The 24,370-nt window shown below is 32.8% G+C and overlaps 1 protein-coding gene across 1 annotated transcript in view; it reads left to right on the forward strand.

The window, feature by feature from the left end:
- Nucleotides 1–15,354, forward strand: part of LOC106116181 (barH-like 1 homeobox protein) — a 50,270-nt gene extending 34,916 nt beyond the window's left edge. Inside the window, exon 2 of the mRNA XM_013309930.1 lies at nt 13,243–15,354. Within this exon, the coding sequence (XP_013165384.1) occupies nt 13,243–13,634 (392 nt within the window). The 3' untranslated portion in view covers nt 13,635–15,354. The remainder of the gene's footprint in view (nt 1–13,242) is intronic.
- The last annotated feature ends 9,016 nt before the right edge of the window (nt 15,355–24,370 follow it).

The following is a 24,370-nucleotide window of genomic DNA, read 5'->3' on the forward strand; positions in this document are numbered from 1 at the left end:
TAAGTCGAGTTATGATCATGCAACTATTACTGGAGCTATCACCTTAGTAGAACAGTATAAAAGACAGACATTTAATTTTCTAAGGAATAACTTTGAAATATGATATATTTACTAAATAGCTCTCACCTCTGTTCCTGAATTAAAAAAAAAAACTTAATACGTAGCCTATGTGTTCTTCCAGAACAAGTGCCAAACAGTATATATGTATTCCAACATACCTATGTTAAATTTCAGCGAAATCCACGTCAATCCATCCATACATTCGCATTTATAATATTAGTAAGAATTAAGATTTAACTTAAAATACTTGCTCTAACACTAGATTGATGTCAATAAAATAATCAGTACACGTCTATAAATTTCAATGTCCCGTTTTCAATCAGTACAAAGTTAGTCTTGGTGTGATTGTAACAAATTGAAAACTCAGTCGAGTGGAGGTATCCTTTCTAAATCGTCACCCTAATCCTAGCGGGGGCGATTTGTTTGCTAAAGGGATCTCGCGGCTTTAGTGACATCTGTACGTGACCCCCAACACAATAAGGTTGTAATACAACAGATTTCACTTAAAAAAAATACTAGTCTTCTGTTTTTAATTTTAAATTTTTTCTATGATAGGAGTACAGAATATTATGTTCCGATATATCTTACTAATATTATAAATGCGAATGTTTGGATGGATGGATGTATCTTTATTAGAAGGTATCTCCAGAACGACTGCATGGATCTCTTTGAAATTTGGCATAGATGTAGAACATAGCCATTAAAAACACATTGGCTACAATTTTATTTAAGTTTTTTTTACAGCTATTCAAAGATTAAAGTCTCTGCAGCCACGTTTATTATTTAAAATAGGTTAGGTATACTTTGTGTTTTTGAGCTAGGAATATCATGTGGTATGGGCAATATAATATAGCCACACCTTACGTTCATCATCATTAGAGCGGTCATAGCATTCCCGGCATCATTGTCGTCAGTCGGCTAGTAGCGTGGACTATCATGGCGGCCTAATGTGGCGGGAAACGCATACGTCTCAATTAGTGACGCGCGATAACAAATGGCCGACCGGGAGCGGGATAACGGCATGGGCGCGCCACAAAAACTATGCTTTTTTATTTAAATATTAAATGATAAGTATTAGTAAAAGTATAAAGTATAAATTTATGAGCACAATTGTAAAAAAACTTTTTTTTAGTTCGCAGTAATCTACTAGATTACCGATGTATAAACTTTAATCTTACTAATATTATAAATACAAATATTTAGATGGATGGACGGATGGATGTTTATATGTTTGAAGGTATCTCCGGAACGGCCCGACGGATCTTGATGAAATTTGAAACAGATGTAAAACATATTCTGGAAGAACATAAAGGCTACTCATTAGGTTTTTTTTAAAATTCCGTGCGGACGAAGTCGCGGGCGACAGCTAGTCTTTTATTAAAGTCGAATTTTAAGATACTACAGTCAATTTATAATATATTGCATATAAATTAAATAATTCATTAATGTGTTAATAACCAATTTATTTCTGCTAAGACCACACATGAAGACCAAATGCCACCCTAGATAAAACTCATACTTCTCTCACCACGACATCTGCGACTGGCAACAAATTACAAATTTTACAATGCTCCGACATTTTTGGCGAAATTCAAGTGTCATTCTATTTTACGCCTTCAAGAAAAAAAAACATTAGAACAAACTAATAAACAGTGGCCGAAAATTGTTACGAATCTGCATTGACGTTTGACATTTGTTGCTTTGGTGACCTGCTGTCAAAAGTACAACTTCTACGGTGTTGCCAAAATAATCTAAGACACTTATGTCATAGCAAATACAGTTTAATTTCGTTTAACTCGTCGTTTTTTATTTGTATAATGTGTATTTGTTTTGGCGGGGAAGTGATGCTACTAATATATCTGTCAGTGGGGCGTTTTGTTGCGGGCCCCAATGACAACATGTGCAGTGATTTGTTTCGACCGCACACAAAATGTGTTGCTCTTAATATTGTTATTAGCCGACGATATATTTGTCGCAGTTTTAAAATATTTCATTGCTTTTTTACATCGTAAAACTATTAGAGTAAAACGGAGCGACTTTTTGAACGTATTTTTTAATATAAACTCAAATTGTAGTGCATACTTTTTCTATATACGCTAAGAAACTCCCTTAGATACAGTTTCTAAAGATTATTGTCAACTAAAAGCAACAAAAGATTCACAGTTTTCTCAACATTTTATCAAGTAAATAACAATTAATACCACAATTTACTTCAACTAATTGGAGTTAGTTAAAACGTGCTTTATTTAATTGAACATTTTAAATTAACTATAGTTCCGTTTACTTGTAATACTAAAATTGTCGTAAGAAAGTTTACATCCGTATTAAAATTCTTCAGTCAAATTAACATAGCTAGTCAATAAATCTAAATGAAGTATCACAGAGCGAGCAGTTAATATAAATGACACTATTAAAAGATCGTCTCTCATTCACTATAAATATCCGACGGTCGCTCCCTTCGTAGCCACAGTCATATGTCTTTATTCCGTCTAATAACAATTTGGGCAATTATGTGACAAAAGGGAAGTGTTTTCGTCGCGCACATTTCTCAGGGCTTTACTCCCCAGGGGAAGTCTGCCCACATTATTGCCTCTATCGTGATTTATTTAACGCTTTGCAACTAGATTTCGCACCGTTTATTTTCTTAGTAACATTAGAAGAATATATATTCTTACTTTTATAATTTAGGTCAAAGTTTATTTGTGATAAATTATATTAAAGCATTTATTTAGTTATTAAGTAATTTAAAATGTAGAATAAATTGTAACGAACAATCCGTAAAAACTTTGGTGACCCACTAAACCCCTCTGTTCCTCCAACGCATCCGGACGGGACCACGGGCACGCTTTCGCTCTCGTCCGCGGCCCCGTCTGCGCCTTCTGCCGAGGCAGCTCCCTCTCCCTCAGTCGCCGGTGATGGACTCCCCCGTGTCCATCACCAGAGGGCAAAAAAAACTTTGGTGACAATTTAACCCAACTCATAAAATTCTATTTTCGAAAAAAAAACACTTATTTGAGAGATTGTAGCTCCTAATAGAGGGTTTATGAAACCAAAATCTCCGTTTAAAACATACAGTTAACTCCGTTTTGTCAAAGATAATGGCATGGCGATATGTTTTATACAGATTTGGTCTCAGAAACCCACGGTAAGCGCTACTGGAACAGTTCAAAATTTAAAGTACAGTCACCAATATTCTAGCTTTCAAAGTTACCACTAGAGTACGTTCACGTATAGTCACGAAAACAAATGTGTTCAGCACACCGCGTGTTAGTCGGATCGGAACACGCAAATTGCTTTTAAATTCGATTTATGTCCCGCTGTTTGTGAAATCCTGTAAACAGATTATGTTACTTCCGTTTTTTATTTATATTAAAAATATCGTATCTATTAAATTACCAAAGATATGTGTGACAACTATCTTCTGTAAAAAACGTGATGTAGAGATATCCTATTGATTTAATTTTAAAGCATTGACAACCTACGGTAGGAAGATTCTGCTTATTAACAAAAAAAAAGAAAACAATCAAACATTATGCAAGTTATGGCGCGAACTGATAAACGTCAAATTTTACGAAATGTTAATATGGGGAAGTACATAAAGCTATTTTTAATTGTAAACTAATATTATAAATTCGAATATGGATGGATGTTTGTTTAAAGGTATCTCCAGAACGGCTGAATGGATCTCGATGAAATTTGGCATACATATTGAACACAGTCTGAAGAACACATAGCCTACTAATTAAGTTTTTAATTCCGCGCGGATGGAGTCGCTTGACAGCTAGTTACAAAATAAAACTCTTTGATTACGAATTATGTTCGATTTTCGAACAATGGGCACTATTTATTTTTAACTAAAGTTTATTATTCAGAAATAAAACGTAATATGAACAGCTTATGATTACGTTTCAATATTAACTAGTGCAGTTTATTTGTAAAACGTGCTATGAATATAAAAGACGGGGTAATTAATTATTTTAAAACAAGAGAACGCGGAGACGATAAATTAATTATTCAAAAAACGTGCCAAGTTTGTAGTTATTATAAATTAATATAATTTGCATGACACCGTCATTGTTAATTATTGCTTCTGTGCTAATAAAATTGACAATTTAAGTACTCTGAGTACAACTGCAAAGTTAATTAATAATGCAAGTTACTTAAGGCCTAGGTAATGAAAAGAGGTTAATTTTTTAAGACAAATGGAGTGTAATGGAATAATTCGTAGCAAATATAAAGATATTTTTTACAATGTTTCTTGGTGTATAATAATTGGTAATATTATAATTGCGAAAGTTTAGATGGCTAGATATTTGTTAAAGGTATCTTCGGAACGGCTCAATAGATCTTGATAAAATTTGGCACAGATATAGAACATAGTTAGGAAGATTCATAGACTACGTATTAAGTTTTATTTAGTTATGTGCGAGCGGCGTCTCTGGCGACAACTAGTAACCTAATAATATAAGAAAGCCTTGGTAGACGACATAAACATATTTTTTCAATAAATCATTAAGTTGGTTCAGGAATCTCGAGTTAGTATACAAAGGAAGACATCTATATCTAATACCTTACCTTACACAATTTGCTTTCTTGCTGCCATTTTCCTTCTCATTCGGCTTTGTCAAAAATTAAAATGCTTTGGTTATTTTTATACTATTTTTTATGGCTTCTTATTAAATATACGAGTATTTAAAATGCAATCGAAACAATCTAGGATATAATAAATATACACATAAAACAAAACAAGGGTAGATTCAAGTGGCATCTTAAAATGGACTCAAACGGTTTGTTGTGACTACTTTGAAGTGAAGAGGTATAAAAAGTTATCAGCCGCTCTGTTGTTGTATGTTCAAAGCCGGCGGAGAAATATTCAATGTATTCCTCTCTACGCGATGTTTTTACACCTCAAATAAGATACATCTTCATAAAACAATAGAAAATCTATCTAAAAAACTGGCTGAAACAATAAAGATTCGTTTATAAAGATCTAAAGAGGTTTTTCTTTAACATAATCAAGTCTTCGAAAATTAACTAAAATATTTTTTAATACTGGTAAATGAGCAACCTAGTTGTTTTTTTACTTACATGTTCTTAATTTAAAAAGGAATTAAGAAAAAATTTACTAACAATCTAGCTCCGAACATTATCACGGCGCCAAACGCTGACATTTTATTTTTTGTGTCTAATAACCAGGCAATATCTCAAGCTTTTAATAGATTAAAGAGCAAAATTATATATAATTTATTTTTGAAACTATAATTCCTTAATAACTGCCTTATTCATTAAAATACCAAACAAGAAAAACTCCGGCGCCTAAATTTAGTTTGGCGCCAAAACGCATGACATTTTTGTTTTTTCTGCTCTATGACGTTTCGGACGTTGCATAAGAAGAGTAGGGCACAGAGTTACAAAAACGCGCGGCGATAGACAAAAAGGTTGCACGCGTGAAGTATTGCAGTTAGTGCAGAGTCCGTAACGAAACGACCGATCTTTATCCAGAATGACAGAGATCGTCTTAAATAAAAATTACTGTTACTACTATAGCAATTTAGTACAGTGCAACAAATTTATCTTACCCGGTGGGCAAAGGTGAACTTAAATTATTGTAAAACAAGGCTATTTAAACTTGAGAGAGGCGCTGCTATCGCGGTTAGTTATGTCAGAATATATCAAACCTACTTATATATAGAAAATAAACTTCGATATACCATAGACAATTTTTGATGTCAAAATTATAACAGAAATTTCAAACTAAGCAAAAGCAATTATTAGCCAATTAAATGTTATTGTGTCTGTATTGTACTGTAATTGATACAGAGGCGTAATCGTATCTAAACAATGACAATAAAGTCAGTACAAAAGCGCCTACGCAGTACAACAATGTTGGATATTTCATATCACTAATTACGTCTAATGAGATATTGTACCGGTATAACTGGCTAAATAGAGTTGCACAATCGTGACAATAGATTTATAAATCTTATTTGTTGTAGCTTGTATCCTAAATAGATATATTTTCTTTACCTTAAGGCTCTTTAGATCCAAATATTTTAGATGTTACATATGTCTGGGTTTAGAAAATCAAACTTGAAGCAATATATTTGTTTACATTTTTTATATCATAGCTTTAAGACTATTCATTAGATTCTTTGTTAGTTTATTGTTAAAATACATTTGTACGATATATTGACGTACGATCCGAAAACCTCTTATCAATCAAAAAGTAACGTCTACATTTCGTTATACATAATAATATTGTTTATATGTTAAAAACATTTATATTCGTATAGAAGGGCCGTACTACTTTATAGTCTCAAGCCGTCAAATGGGAACATGATATCAAATTCTCAGATCAACCACAGATTAAATAAAAAACCTCAAATAGTGCGGTGCAATTTCACTGATAAAAAAGTTTACTCCCAGAGATCGGTTAACGGGGCGTAAAACCAGAAGTTACGTGCCGATTGCTATTGACCGAATACTTCAGTGTGAATTACTAGATGCGTCCGTGAGAATGTGGTCGAGATTTTTTTTTTTATTTAATATATATCATCTTTTCCCATAGGCTGCCAGTAACTTATTTGTAAGCCTTTAGATTATTAATTAAAAAAATATATAAAGTTCCAATAACATATTTTTGCTATTCTGAAAATAATAGTCCGTTAAATAAATGAACTCCAAATATACTGAATGAAAATGGAAATATACGCTAAAGAAATACGGATCTACTTAATATAATAATGCAATAACAAAACATATTTCATGGAATCCATTGCTGTTAAGATTTCAATTATCATGTGTATAATAAGCTTTTCGCGCCAAAACACTGAGCTGTCAAATTGATAACATCAGTTTTGGCGCGAGTATGAATTGAATCATCGGACAATGATGGCCGGTTGGGTTTGTTGAGGTTGCGTTCACGTATTGACCGTGGATAATTGTTCGGTGAAGGGACTGACTTTATTCTTTTTTACAAGAACTTTAAACCTTTTAGTTTTTATTTCAACATTCTTAAGGATTATTATTTTTTGCAAAATGAATGAACTATTGTAATAATTTTTTAAAGAAATAAATTAGTAATTAATCAATTAATATCCAAGTAATAAATTACTCTAAAGGACTAATCAGAGTGTGCGTAACTTCTGCCTCGTAAGGTTTTGTAGGTTATTTTTTTTAGGAAGTGAATATCCCGCGAAAACAGTCTATCAAATTTACATACAATTACGATTACAATATTCCAAATTTAAAAATGAAAAAAAAACAAGTCCAACCGGATACTTATCCCTAATTAAGGAGCATAAACAGAAACATTGTCACGGACCATTATGCGGCGGCTTCTCAAAGTATTGCCAGAGCGCAGACACACGAGCGCCCTCTTTTAATAGGCCGTGGTGCCAACCGAGCCGTTCAGTCGCGACTAAGAACGTTTGTTTTGATAACACCGCGCTCACGTTTTTTTTCCAAAATGCTCTGTTTGGTACTTGTCCTATATCTGTTGTACCTACAGGGCTGTCAACATGCTGTCAATTATTTTCTTTTGACAACCCTATCGTAATAAAAAACAAAACTGTCAAAATAGCTGTCTTTAATTGGTTAATGAGGGAGATCTTTAGTGCAGATACACAAATATGTGTAAAAATTACAACTATGACTTCGTATAAAGATCATACGATTTAATCTGTGAAGGTTTTATTCTGAATAAAAGAAATAAAAATTAAAAATTCTACAACTACAAGCCATAAAAACAAAACGAAACATATTACATTAACACAATCAGTTTCATCAAACATAACTAAAGTATTAGTCATTAATACAAACCTATTCTTATAAACGTAATCAAATCAGCATTCGTATTATAGTTTCGTTTCAATTTTTCGGTCGGTCGACACTCTATTATTAGTTCTTGTAATGACTACAAATAGTTTGAGTTTGCATATGTAATCATATTTATCTATGTTCATTATCAAATAATACAATAGTAAATACATTTGTTACTAAATAATCATAAACAGGAGTGTGTAAATTACTTCCCTCAAATTATTTTCTTTACACTTCTAAAATGTAATTTGAATATATTTTTTTTATCATGAGGTGGCAAACAATCGAGCGGCCACCTACAATCGCTGAAATAGCGAAGCGACTGTTGCCCATAGACATACGCAATTGCATATGAATTGCCTACCTTTAATCGACGGAGGAGAGGATGCACAGAAAGAAAACATATTCCCTTTCCATGCATCCTCTCATCCGGAAAGTCCACTTCCACTTCATCCTCTCCTTATAAGAAAAAGGGTGGGAAGGGAAAGAGGACTATTATAAATTAAGCCTCCGGGACGCACACTCATCAGACGAAACGCGGAATTGCTTCCACTTCACGCCCGTCTTCTGTGTAGTCGTGGTATTTCACCGGGCGAGCCGGGACAATTGATGCGAAGATGTTAATGCGGGCTTTACCACTGTTAAAATAAATGAATATCACGGATTTATAACAATTCATTACCTTATGTAATCATGTCTTCCTAAAAATGATATATAGTGTACAGCTGTCTCTTTCTGTCTGTTTTATATCAATTAACAATTAACTTAGCCAATTATCAGTAGGTACTGTTAGGAAGAAAATCCGACACTACGTCGGTGTATCGGCGCCACACTAGCCTTAATAAAATCTTAACGTTTATGTCCCCTCACTAAGCGATCTGACACATGACTTAGTAACAAAATCGCGCCATTGGCTCCAAATTTAGTAATATTTTGTAAAAGTATTATACCTAAATATAGAGTTGTAGCTACAGAATCACCTGTGCGCATCAAATGCTTTTAAATACGTGATTAACTCGAAACATTATAAAAAATCAATAGTCAACACGTAAGCTCGCTTTCGCTACGCATTTTTTCCGCCAAACTTCCAATAGACCCGTACGATCTAAGAAAGGAATGTTTTTCTACAAAATTCCATCAATTTGAGCTCCGTAACGAGGTATCCGAAACGTGTCAGGATATTCAATTTGTACTTGTTAGAGACCTGTCCACGTTCATTGTTCGAGACGCACGCACTAAATTACGTTTTGATGCGGTCCCTACACGTACAAGAATTTCTAAAAAAGTATATGTGATTCTAAATATTTTAAATCCGATTAAAAAGCAAAAATGCGAGATAAATGTACCATTATATAGACTTTATAACTAGTATAACTCAAACAGCTAAAAATACACAAGTTTTGAGGTTAGGCAAAGACTAGTTAGGACCTAAGCGATGTAAATGGTTACAATTCCTTGTGACCTGTCGCATGGATCACTATCACACAGTCATAACACTATTCTATTTCTTTGTCTAGAATCGAGAATCCTTTATGTGCAACGGAATATAATCGATATTTTAGTACTTGTCATAGGTATATGACTTTAAGTATCCTGTTTATTTTAATAAATACATCTTCATTATTTAAATAATGTTTAATGAGTTTTACTTTAGTTGAGCATCCGCTTTAATTGACCACATTTAAAAAATTGATCTTTTGTATTCAAAAGAAATGTACTAGGACAACATGAAACGCGTGATACGTGCGTATCGATCGGAAGACGGGCCCCGCCATGCCATTGACTAAACAGAGCTTAACATTGCCGAGTAACGAGATTCTAGAAATATCGATTTTATAAAGTCGGTTAACGTTTACATCTGACAGACACTACTAATGGCTACTATGAATTGTGTTATTGTCTTTGTTTTAAAGCATTTTTCAATGAAAGTTTTTTTTTTATATTACAAGGTAGCAAACGAGCGAGCGGCCACCTGAAATCGCTAAAACAGCGAAGTGACCGTTGCCCATAGACATACGCAATTGCATATGCGATGCCTACCTTTAATCGACGGAGGAGAGGATGCACAGAAAGAAAATATTTTCCCTTTCCATGCATCCTCTCATCCGGAAAGTCCACTTCCACTTCCTTTCCTTATAAGAAAAAGGGTGGGAAGGGAAAGAGGACTAATTTTGGCCTCCGGGACGCACACTCATCAGACGAAACGCGGAATTGCTTCCACTTCACGCCTGTCTTCTGTGTGGTCGTGGTAGAAGTAATTTGAACTAGGCTGAAATATCTCTTAAAACAAAAATACATTTGACATGACAAGCTTATAACAATTTACGAGTAAAATTAGGGCCCCTAACAAATGTCATTACAACGAACAAAATTGCCAGCCTCGAAAATTTCGAATTCAATACGGTGCGACGACATTTAAATTGTCCTCGTTATTAATATGTCGTTAGAATAATAAAATCTAATGCGATTTAGGCAACACTGTCGCTTGTCAGGTGCGGGGTAACTCCGAGCGTTGCTGATTCGTAATTTTTTGCTGGCTCTTAACGATGTCTTTTGCCTTTTTTTAGCATTTTGCGTGCTTCATACGGTCCTAATTGAGGTACAGATTCGCTAAGGATGCGATTAGGTCATGATTGATACAGCTGTTTTGCCGTTTTGATGCCTTAGGTATTTAAATCGTATATTATAAATTGTTCTCCTTTGTTAATTTTGACTTCTTCGAAAATAAGCATGACGGCCAACGAATGGAATTTAAATTATAATTAATGAAATGTTTTAATTTATTTTTTTATGTCTCAAGATTACATTTGTGTGAAAATCGACGGATATAAATCGAGGGCTTCGACAATGTTTTGCTGGAAACAATTGCAATTGACACTTGAAATAGGGTTGCCATAACAATCATTGCTTTTAAGGCAAATTTAAGCGATGAATCATTTTTGACACATAAACATAACAAAAGTATTTATTATTTCGTGACCAATTGGATATTAATAAAATCGATATGTGAAATTCCATAACAAAGCGTTGCATAGGCAGTTTAAATTAACGACAGCGATTTAACTGCGATATTTTAATGTATGTGGCTAACCGCACCCGCTAAGTACTCGGTCAGTTATCTTAACATATTCCAGGACGTTCTTTTTAAAATTTATATTTACAAACAATACTAACATTACTGGCAGTCTCGCGAATTTACGAATCCAGAGACTAATTTGTGTGACCTTTGAATGTCATTTTGAAGGTTTAATAATCATGAATCAATTGAATCACTTTATTAAAAACTACGCCATTTTGAGGAGAGAGCGTCGGTGGCTCAGGGGTTTCAACACTTGACTTGTAATCTGCAGGTGCTGGGTTCGAATCTTGCCATAAACCAATATGTTTTTCGATTTCCGATTTACATATGTACATTTATCCGACGTTCCTACGGTGAAGGTAAACACCGTGATGCAACCTGCACATATCTGCGAAGAAATTCAAAGATATATGAGAAGTCAACCAACCCGCACTTGGCCAGCGTAATTGACTATAGCCTAGTCACCCCTAACTTAGGGTAGGCTCCGAGCCCCTCAGTGGGGACTTACTATAGTGAGCTGATGATGACATGACGCCATTTTAATTAAACAAACTTAAATATTAGTCAACACTGTATATCCGAATAAATGTTTCGATAGGTTAGGTTATAATAGTGATGACGATAAGATAAAGAGCTTTAAAATTAAAAATATAACTTCGATGTTAAAGTCTAGAAAAATTGTAGTCATTTATAAAACTAAATGAGTTATATTTTACTAGTAATGTTTTAAAGTAATAACTGAAAACATATTCTTATCGCATAGCGAAAACAATAAAGTTAAAAACGGTTACGTAAACTAAAGCGTTAACTGAAGCCGTAAAATAAAACATTAACAAGTTAATTTCAAGAAAACAATTAACTGTTACACAATTTTGTTTGGAAATTATGTGCAGATAATGAATATATAGGGCAACACTGAGTTAGTTCCCTATACGTTCATAAAACACTGAAAATATTTTGAAAATAATTTGGTATAATATTCAGAGCGAATCAGCAATAATCAAAATATTAATTACCTTAAATAAAATTAACTTTATGTGGCACTAGCTTTCGCACGTGACGCTGTCTGAGCGTATTTAAAAAACCTTACTCAGTAACCTATGTGTTCCTCCAGACTATGTTCCGCATCTATTCCAAATGTCAACGAGATCTGTGCACCCGTTCTGGATTTTTTTTAACAAACATCCATCCATCCAAACACTCGCATTTATAATATAGATAATAATAACATTAATTGTATTTTAATTATTTATGTTTTGGTAAATTTATTTTTAGAGATTAAATTATTTTAAAAATTAAAGCAAAATATTGTTTAGTGACGTATCATAATTACTGACTAATTTCCAACAATGTGTACAACGATTATATATTTCTTTTAAAGCTTTTAAGAACGGCCCGTATATTATTGAAAGCTCGTTAAAATGTTACGATTGCTGGGTGTGTTTTTTATTGTATATTTTATGGCGGGAGAGTTACATTTTAGCGCTGCGGGCTCTTTATTACGGTGTCATAGACTCGAATAATGTTTTAGTGCCTGATAACGAGTCGAAAGTCGGTTCCCTACCTCTATATACAACACTAATATACTTTATGTCTGTCTATGGTCACTCGACACTACTGTTACGAATAAATTATCATGTTATTGGTATTAAATATATTTTAGAATATATCTAAAATTAAATATTGCTTTATAAACAGTTTGCCAACGTGCAACAGAAGTGTCTTTGTTGTGACAATTCAAAGTTACGTCAATATCGATGTACAAGGGTACAACACTGGCATAAAATGTGCCTGAATAAAAATAATAATAAAAAGCTATTTGGTGGACAAATCTATTCTCAATTATTTTTAAATTTAGAACGATTTTAAATTAGAACTTTTGATAAAAGACTTAACCAACTAGAGTTCACCAGCTTTGCTTTTGTTTTCTTAATTAAAACAAAATGTTTTAGCGTTTTTTAAATTATTTCCTGCAATGCTATTTTGTTAACAACGTCCTTTGTCATTAGCGAACTAATGAAAACTCATTTCTTTTATTTAGGCTAATGGTTTTGTAGTGAGCTGTGCCACTTTTTAACATTGTTAATTACTGCAGACTTTTTAAAATTACGTTAAATAAAATTTTTAAATTGAAATATTTGTAGTACAACCTTTTCGTACTTATACAATTTACAAGACATTTTACACTAATAAAATCTAACTTTCTCGGTCGAGTCAAATAGACAATTTGAATAGAAATTTCACTATTGTATTAATAAGAATTATTTCCTCGTTTGTTTCAGATGGTCAGTCAAATCACCTTAACTTATTCAACTCGAGGCCGCAGCCGAAAAAGAAGCGGAAATCAAGAACAGCATTCACGAATCACCAGATATTCGAACTGGAGAAACGTTTCCTATACCAAAAGTACTTATCTCCCGCGGATAGAGACGAAATAGCCAGCTCTCTCGGTCTATCCAACGCGCAAGTCATAACATGGTTCCAAAACCGACGAGCAAAATTGAAACGAGATATGGAAGAGTTGAAAAAGGACGTCGAGAGCGCTAAAGTCTTATCTGCACATAAAACCTTTTTGGAGAACGTGACAGATTTGGGTATATTGAAGAAGAAGGCGATGAGTATAGGTGCAAGCGAGGAAGCCGCGACCAATCTTGTGGTGAACGCGTCCAAATGAAACGAGGCAGCGCGCTCGATCGCACCCGATACCTACGATCGAAGCGTGCTCGATTTTTAAATCGATATAGACTATAAAATGAGTGACCGATTTTAAAACAACAGACTCTAGTGGCGTTGTAACTTAAAAAGTTTATATATACTGGCTGGCAGAAATAAAGAACTATTAAAAGTGTAAATTGTTTAGTAATTAATCACGTGTATAATACGTTATACTTTTAAATGAAATTGTCAAGTGAATTTTAGAGAAATAAATATTTAAAAGTATTTTCAATTTAAATAGTGACATTAGATGTTTTTATCTTCACTAGTTTAGTCTCGCGTACTTCACTATTTAAAACGTTATAAATAACTATATGTAAACGTCAACGAAACCGTTGACGGCATAGGAATATTTAGTACCGCTAAATATTCATTGCAAAAGTTGTATTGTAAATAAATCTTTGTACAAATGAAAATGCTTTTTTCGAAATATAAATGTGATAGTTGATTGTATTAAGTACTTATTACTTTATAGAAATATTTTTAAATTATTTATTACGGTAGCTATATCACTGATATAAAACGCAAAAAACAACTATAAATTAATAAATAACGATTAACCATTTAAATGCTATTAGCGTACCATAGTGCAATATAGATAAATATCTCTATCAGTGGTAATGCTATTTTTCGAATTATCTTGTAAATATTGTAATTGTATAGTTAGATTTCTTAGTTATAGAATATTTTAAAACGTCATTCATATTTTATCATATCTTAATGTTTCCCCTACTGAAATACCAACGCAAGAACAGCAAAAAAATGTAGTCATCGCATTCATTGGCCTTGAAAAAAAAAGAGATGGCAGTATATGTTTTCTCTCACTTGTTTTGACAGTAAAAACGGTTAATTTGGTATTTATACTACTAGTGCTGTTACATGAATTAGTAAGAATACTAATTGTGAAATATGTTTAACTTTGTATTTTTACTAATTATCAAATGAAGTAGATCAATGTTAGTAACTTTTCTATTTAAGATAAAAAACAATCCTAGAGCAATTGCATTCTTTCTGTACTTAATGTATTTATGTAGAACCTTTAATTAAAAAATAGATGTATAATATTTTATTTATAATGTCTTTGTTATAAACTATTTATCGACTGGCTAATTTTATTTGTTTAAAATTTTACATTGCATTCAATTTTATAATATTCAAACGACGAAGTTATCATGACTGCTACAAATAAACAAAAACTACTACTTTTAGGAACAATAAACAAACATTATTATACGAAAAATGAAAAAGTACTTAGTGTCTGTTTTAGCACGATCAAGGGCCTGGCCGAGATTTCTATGGAGTCCCCTATTTTTACCAATTTGGGGGGGGGGGGGGCTTTACCAGTGACGTTAGATTCGTAGATCAGTGGCGCCTCTTTTTATCCAGAGTGCTTACAAAATTGATTCACTTAGAAGCGATTCCATAGCGAACTTCAAAAATGTATGGAAGTGACGCGCGATAATCACGTGACTTACCGAAAGTTATTGTCAGTTCTATACATTTTTGAATTTTCGTTATGGAATTGCTTCGGAGCGAATGCACTTTGTCTAATCCTCTAGCGCCCTGGTCGGTTAACTAATAGACCTAACGCTAGTACTAAAGATATACTTAAATGAGTAGCAGCATTTAAAGTTCTAAGTAATATTATCCATATTAATTATGCCAATTTGTCAAATTTTCAATAAAGTTTTTTAAATTTCAACTTGTTAAATTATAATAAACGTATTATTAAAAATCATATATAAAAAACATATTTGCGTTACTCATAACAAATAAAAGTACACACAATATTATCATTTACATTATAAAAATAAGGAAAAATATTTATATATCTGATACCAATTAAAAAAAAACAACATAAAAAGTTTTTACCAAGTTTTTACTTGAAATCAAATAATAAAATGGGTAATTTTACAATCATTAAAAAAAAATAAATTGAAAAGAAAAAGAAATAATTAAAAATTTAAGAAAAGAGATTCTCTTTTTTTTATATACCTATGAAGTCAATAATGACACATTCAAATAAAAAGAATGTTATTAATTAAACAACGAAAAAAAACGAACTTAATGACGATTCATCAATTAATACTATTAAATACAAATGTTGCTTATACCTAATACTTGATTTCTATATTATCTTGGAAAAATAAAATATTTTATTTTCCTATCGTAAACAATATTATTAGCGAATTCTTATTTTGCTGTCTTTGCTAAACTGATTTTATTATCTGTAAGAATTTTGAATGTGTCAACACTGATTAAATGTCAAACGTTCCTACTAAGCTGCAGTTATATATGTTAATAGCACTCGATGTTTGCTTCAGCAAATAATGTGAATATTAATTAGTGTAAATAAATAATTACGTGTTCTTTAATAGTTGTTTTATATTCCCTTGTCCCAGATATACAAATAATATAAAGAATGAATAATTAATAAGAAAGAAAGGAAATACCACGAACTACTGTTTCATCTTTTTTTCTAATACAAGATTTACAGAAAAAAAAATTCATCTAACAAAATTATAAAAAGTAACACTGAAGGCAATGTGTGGTTTCATTTTTAATTTAAATATCAATTAAAAGTCAAGACTAAATCAAGAATCATCAAAGACCACACCGATGTAGTCGTTTAATTCAAATATGTAGTATATTAAACGGAATTAAAATAATCGAATAGCAGAGTAACTAAAAGCGGTTTCGAATACTGTAATCGATTCGCTACACGTCGAGTCTGGCTGTACGAGAATTGCCTTTGTTTGAATTACAAACGAGCATTGATGACGACGTCGCGTGCCGAACGCATACAGGAATACAGGTTTGTTGCACAGATAATGCTATAACTTTACATATCTTCTTACTATCTGCGAAAGTTTAGATGGATGGATGTTTGTAAAAGGTATCTCCTGGACAGCTCAACGGAACTTGATGAAATTTAGCACAGATGTAGAACATATTATAGTAAAGAGGAACACATAGAATACATACTGAGTTTTATTTTTAATTAATCGGAGACGGAATCGCGGACAAAATCGATTAAAAATTAAAAAATAAAATATAAAAACTATTCGAAACTTGGAAAGACGATATTTTTACTGTTTAATAGATTCCGATATTGCATAGTTTATCTGTCGTGGTTATTGTAAAGCTGTAACCAAAAATGATCTAAAATCTGCGTAACTTGCAATACCACTACCAAAACAGCTAGGTATAATTAAAATTGTTTCGATAAAATCAAACACAAACTCAAATTACTTCACAATTCTATCTAGCAAGGAAATCTTCATTTAACGCGTGCGCAGATTTTTTTTAAATTAAATTTTAAACCGCACTTTAAATCTTCCGATGTCAAATTACGTAAACAATCCTAGAATGTAATTGTTAAAACTGTACGAGAATTTGTTACGGACACGAGTTTGTTATTCTATAATTGGTCGCCCGATAGATTCATAGTCCATTGTAGAAAGAACTTATATTCAATACATCATAGATACTACACGCAGGTCAATGTAAGCTGGTTTGTAGACACGCAGTGTTTCGGCCACTTTTAAATATTCATTGTACGCCGTTAAAACGTTAACTATGGCCAGTGTCTTTAGTCGACGTGATGATCCGTAAACAATTAGTAATTGCTTTAATAAAGTCCAAATATAAATTGTTTCTTTCATTTGTATGGCGTACTTCGTAAATATTTATGAACCGAATTAATTTAATACCGGAAATGGAAGAGACTTGTATAGACTAGCCAAAAAAACGTTAATAAAACACTCACGCCTTTAACCCAAAGGGGTATGTTGAGATAACAGATCTCGATTAACTCTCCTTTTCTATCACACTTCACTTCCACTCTCTTTCACACTAAACAACCTCTCAATGGACCCTTTTTAATTGTTCCATATGTTGACGACTAAAAGTACCAATCATTTAATTTTTTTTATTTAATAAACGTTATAATTAGATCATTATATCAAAATTATACGGCAAGATATAACAACTCTATAGTAGCAATTTCACAACATTCAAGAAACCAATAGCACTTTAAATAGAAACCGCAAAGAAATTATACTGGCAGCCGATAAACAAAAGAAAAACATACATTGCTTACGAAAACCGATAATAGCATAGCCGTAAGCTGTTAATTACTGTTGCCTTGTGTTAAAAATAAATTAAAAAGTTGTCTTTATATCGTTTTGTATACATGGAAAGTTTTTAATTCAATGACGTTGGTTTATATGAACAATTTTAGTACGCCCCGGGCATTGGTATCCATCCTTTCTACGGTTGCCATTTCAAATTCGGCGGCTAATAACTGCCAGTGTTTTACAATGGCTGAATTAAAAACAGTTGTTCAAGTCGAATGTACCAAAATAATAATCGGGTACAATCGTGATGTATAATTATTCAACATTTGTTTTCGGAACCGAGGGCGCTTGTGTGGTGTTGCTAGATGTAATTATTGCTATAAAATATTTAATGCAACTAATCAATATGTGCTGTAATTTAAAATATTGATATAATATCTACTAAAACCACTAATTATTTATTGATGCAACAACTTAATATTAATATATATTGATATTAAAAAAATATATTTGTCTCTTTCTTTTTTAATCTGACATATAGTGAAACATTAAGAAAAAAACTGTCACAAGTACCTTTATATTAAAATAAAACTATCAAAATAAATTTCGTTTAATCGCAGCATTCACAAACCTCACAACAGCCGTTACATAATTTAGGAACTGAATCTGTCATTATCTGTGGCGTCATTTTGTTTATAATTAAACTGTCATTATAATTAATTTAGGCGCGCGCGCGCCGCCCTAGGCGCTGACAGTTGCAGTCGTATTTTTTTTATCTGCATTTATAAATTTTAAGTTATGCTGTCATTTGGACACTATCATTTCTTGGTTGAATGTTTAAATAAAAAATAACGTTGAATATGTATACAATAGCAAATATAATCATTGTCATATCTAAACATCTGAAAATTCTTTCAACAAGAACGATTCGTTGACAATTAAAAATTAATATTCTCAGCGAAAATTTGGCCACACACCGCTTTTAAAGTACACTTCATATAAATGAATATTTCAATAGCCATTTCGCATGTCGAATGTTTCGCCAATTTAATATCGCTCCCGCAATTCATCCTTTGAATCCCAAATGGCGTTTACGGTAAAGTTTTTTCTCACATTAACTTACCCCTGCGGCAAAGAATTGACCCAAAAATCCAGCCTCCATACTGTAACGAATTAACAAGAGAATTTGGCCGAATGATGAATCGTCATTTCACTTACGAGTGCACTAAAAAAAAACAAATTCCTACTTTATAGCTGTTAAAATAGATTCATTTATAGTCTGCGTTCAAAAATTGCAAATGACACATCTTTTGAAAGTTGCAAAGAAAATAAACAGGGCTGTCTATGGTTCGTAATTCGGCACAATGACAATTTGATGTGGAGCGGACACGTAACAATGGTTGATAATGAAGTGGTTTTGTCGTGTTTTAGAGCTTTAGCGGCAACTGTGGGTATATTAAGGCACAATTATGTTATAAATGGGGGTTTATTGGACGATTAGCGGCAACGGATCAATGTGGCGTACGCTGTTGTGAAACTCGCTTTACGAAATCTGTGTACACTCGCGTACACTATTAATATGCGTTTTGTTTTTTTTTTTTCTTAGCTAAATTGATTTTTTAAGATCATCACGAATAAGATTTGGACTTATTGTCTTAAATCTTGTTATCCATCGTTTCAACATGTTAGATATAATCACGCAGATGACAAAACGTAGATTTATGATTTCAAAATAGCAAGTAGACATTTCAAAATATGGCTTTGAGTTCATGTTATAACTTTATAGGCATAAAAATTATTTTTAAATTTTGTAATCACTTTTGTTCATATATGTACCATAAATGATTGTAATAAGTAATAACGTCGTAATAAATTTATGAAAGGAAACGTTTGACGCTACGAGAGACATATTATAATATCCTCATTGTAATCATATTATTACTTCGGTTATTTAATGCCAAGTATTTAATTTTGACATTCACTCTTCAACTTATCTATCACTTAGAAACCCATCTAACTAATTCCAGTTCCAGACAACTTAGCGATGTAAAAAATAAGTAGCTACAAATGTTCATGAAGTATAACCATAAACAAGTACTCAAGCGAAAACTATCAGAGTTTCCTCGTTGTTTATATTGTACTACCTGTCGCCTGTCACCGTCAGCGCGGAATTAAAAAAACATAATTAGTAGTCTATTGTTCTTCCAGACTATGTTCTATATGTATGCCAAATTTCATTGAGATTCATTTAGCAGTTCTGGTGATACCTTCAAACAAATATTCATCTAAACATTCGTATTTATTCTATTAGTAAAATGGTAAGAGATTAATTTGAACTATGGTTTTTACGCAGATTACGTTTTAGTCGTTAAATACTGTCAAAAAGGCAGTACGTGTAGAAATAAAAGAAAAAAAAAGATTTCCTCCACTGGCTGTAGGAGTAAAATACCTTTGCCCTGTCATAAGACGCGGATGTTTTAAAAAGATTTCATTCTATTTACAACTATCAATTTAACGTCACATCAGCTCGTGGATCTTGTACGTCCGTGATCCCGTGCCGCTTAACAAGGCCCCGAATTATAAAACAAATCAAAGACACCGCTGTATTATTGCCACGGCTCGTTTGCGCCTCTCAATCACAAGCGTCCGATCCGACGAGGGATCTTGTCGCATTAAATAATCACCTCAAATAGGTGCATATCAATTGATTCGTGAGATAAGCACTAATGAGCCAGGGTTCCTTTTGATACCATGTCTATCAAGCGACAGATTTGTTTTGCAACGTTTTTTACCTGTACATTCAATCATTTTCAACCTTATTACAATTCAATAAGGTTCTAATATTTTATTTTGGTTTATAACAGTAAGTTTGTTAAACAATAAGCCGATAATAAAATTACTCGGATCTTTTTAACGTCTTTCCTGACATTCGGCTTAGATGTTACTTTCGGCCACACAGTCTTTTGACATGTACGAAAGCATGCAATAATATCCCCAATACCAATGCAATAGGGACCACTTTTGCTTTTTAGAATTTTATTCCAAAATTCATAAGAATATTTTTTTTTGTAAATACAAATAAATGTCCTTATGAACTTCATAGTTCAGAGTTAAATTCAAAAGGGAATTACTACACTATTAGCAACTGCATTCTTTTTTCAAATAATCATATATATAAAATTCTCGTGTCACAATTTTTCCCATACACCTCCGAAACTGCTTGACCGATTCTCATGAAATTTTGTGAGCATATTGAGTAGCTCTGAGAATCGGCCAACATCTATTTTTAATCCCGTGCGGACGGAGTCGCGGGCGACAGCTAGTAATCAATAGATATCTCATCTAATATAAAGACAATTACACATTAAGAAAAAAATATAATGTATTCTTATAATATAGATATGCTTTATAGCCACAAGAAGAGGATGTTTAGAGCAATTAAAACATTTCTAGTTTATTAGACCGAGTACGTCTTATAAAGATAAGAAAACTGTGGTTCTCAAAGTCTCCTAATATAGCTTTTCAATATTTAAGATTTAAAACATTAAAAATCTTCCGTTATGTATGACAGATTTCTCTAATAATGTCACACCAGCCTTATTAAAATATCAACGTTTATGTCCCCTCACTAATCAATCTGACACTTGACTTGGTAACGAAAGCGCGCCATTCACTAAAATGATTTCCACTAATAATGTCTAAAAATAGGAATAATTTATACACAAAAAGCATAATACTAAAAAAATACCTTTTGAAAAATTAAAACAAGAGCTACCACAGATGTAAAATTGTAACACTATATTGGTTGTTTGGTCTATTATTGGCTTGCTTTGTTATTAACTACAAATATAGTCAAAAAAGTTTGAGTACCACTGTCGTGGAAAGACTGTGTTCCATCAAATTTTAGTCAGCAGTCGGTTAGTCCACCAGCCAGCGATGGATTAACAAACAAAAGTCCACATCAAAGAAAGACATAAAATTACGATTATGATATTCCTTTTGATATTAATTACGAGAGCATGTCGAGCTCTGGCCTTTGATAATCGTAAATCATCGCTAGCTTCATGCGATCCTGGTACTGCGTTGTATGGAATGCGATCAGTTTCGCTATTTTTGTATTCTTTCAATTTGCACTGCCGAAAACGTTCACATAAAAACGAGTTATGTGACATTTCTCTGCAGTGAAAACTAGTCAACGTTATTATATGATTTTACGTTGCTTTGTCTTTAAAAAAATTGATAAATTTTCTTATCGTGATTTTCTGAAACCAATACCTCTATATAAAACATACCATCAAACCTGTCAGTATCTTTGATAACACAGACTAACAATGTATTTTAAAACAAAGATTTTGGACTCGGAAACACACGATTAGTTCCAATAGCGTACTAATAGATTTACTTGTAAATTCTTATGATCATTGCTATTTCCGAGTATTTTTATTAATTTAAATAAAAACTTTTACAATATAAACTTACCACTATCGCTTAATGAATGAATAAAGACAAGTAGTTTTCCATCATTACGATATCCATTGCTGGTTGTGTACCACAAAAAGAAATAATAAAAAACTATAATTACATTGCGGACGCTACTTGGCGCCAACGCTTAATCTATACTCGTCTAGAAAACTGATTGATTCCCATGGTTGTTGCTAGAATTTTTGCAATGGGAAGACTAGTACGGAACATCCTGGCTGTTTTTTATTTTTTTTATTTCATATAGGTGAGAAAAGCGAAGTAACTACTCATAGTCATCTGCCACATAATAAAAGATTGCAGATCGGAATGAGGCGTCAAAAAATTTCCCTTTCTTCCTCCACAAAATTCACAATCCGTTTTCATACTTTCTTTATAAAAATAAAAGGATTTGAAACGGTCTACGAATTACAGGCTTACATACCTACCTCCTAGGCCTGGTAAAGAAAAAGGGTGCCGTAGAAATCTCACCCAGAGCGCTTGTAGAGCTAAAGAGTTACTAAAGGAGTTTTCCTAATTACAAAGGATCGTCAAAGATATTCATTGTTTGAAAGGCGTATTTCCACTTCAAATAGTAATTAAAACATTTTTACACACGAAAAAAGTCATCTCTTAAACAAGTTATTGCTATTACTTGATATATGACAAATACATATACTAATATTATAAATGCGAATGTTTAAATGGATGGATGGATGTCTGTTTGGAGGGATCTCCGGAATCGGATCTCGCTGAAATTTGGCATAGATGTAGAACATAGTCTGGAAGAACACATAGGCTACTAATTAAGTTTTTTATTAATACTGCGCGGACGGTGTCGCGGGCAACAGGTATACTTATAAATTTTTAAAATATTAGACACTATTTACATCCGTGATAAGTGCGTGGGCAGACATCCCGATACGCAAATCACTGTCTTGTTGATTTGAATAATTAATACCGTCAGCTTGCCACCGAAATAGCCCCTCCTAAAATTTAATACGTATTAAATATTATGCACACATAAAACATAAACAATTATATGACCAGGCTCGCAGTGAATTGATCCTAATTATGTCGAAATAGGCGTTAATAGGACACTTAATGGCCGACTTTACGACCCTCAAGGTGCCGCCAAAGAGCGTTCCGTTGTTTTTATTGACCCCCTTTTTTCCATCTCTCTCACACGAGCTAAGTTTTTGGGCAAACATTTCGATTCATATATCTCGATACTTCAATTTGAACCTCTCTGTTTTATCCTCCGCGTTGGATAATGTAACCTTCTGTTTGCTTTATTTGTATATTAAGACTTATACGCTTTCCTACCGGATGCTAACTTTAAAAGATTCGATATCAAACACGTATTTAAAATTTGGTAATTAGTAACGGACGTAAAATACAAAAAATATCTAAAAGTTTACTATAGCATAGGCATGTTAGAGGAGGGAAGAAGCGTATGTGACAAAGAGAACTTTAATAATGAGTGTGGAATGTACACCAATAGACGTAAACATAGGAAAAGATGAATGAATTTCGTAATAGGTAACATGATCGAGATGGGAGTGACGACTGAGATGACGGAAGATAAGATCGATATGAAGGATAAAAACCTTGTGCGCCAACATTACGATAAGGTCGGGGAGATAGAGACATCTATGTATGAAATATTGTTGCTATTGGAGAAGCGAAAGAATTGGTACTATGTAAAAGTAATGCAATATACATAAAATATCGATTAATATGCCCTAGTCAAAACCTTTTCATATTTACAAAAATTCTATACATACCTCTTAAAATATATAGAAGAATATGACTTCATTTATATACTCCAGACTTGTTATACAATAAACACCAATTAAATCTAGACACCCAAAGATCTTTATTCGACTCATCAATCCAGCGATATCCGGGACGGTCAACTGGGCGATGACCACCGGGACTGGGTTGGGACGTCGCAGGATCTGGGAAAATGAAGACTTTTGTCGGAGGCCAAGGCCCAGTTCGGGTCCCTGCATCACCCTAGTTATTTAAAGACCTTAGTACATTTATACCTATTTAATCAAACAGACCCGATAGCTTGTAAAGGCCACCATCAGACTTTATCTTAAGAAAATGAATCTGTCAGATAGCTTTTAACCAAAGCGAGGCGTCCCAAAGA

The sequence above is a fragment of the Papilio xuthus genome, unplaced genomic scaffold (genome assembly GCF_000836235.2).
Source record: "Papilio xuthus unplaced genomic scaffold, Pxut_1.1 DF827756.1, whole genome shotgun sequence".
Lineage (NCBI taxonomy): Eukaryota > Metazoa > Arthropoda > Insecta > Lepidoptera > Papilionidae > Papilio > Papilio xuthus.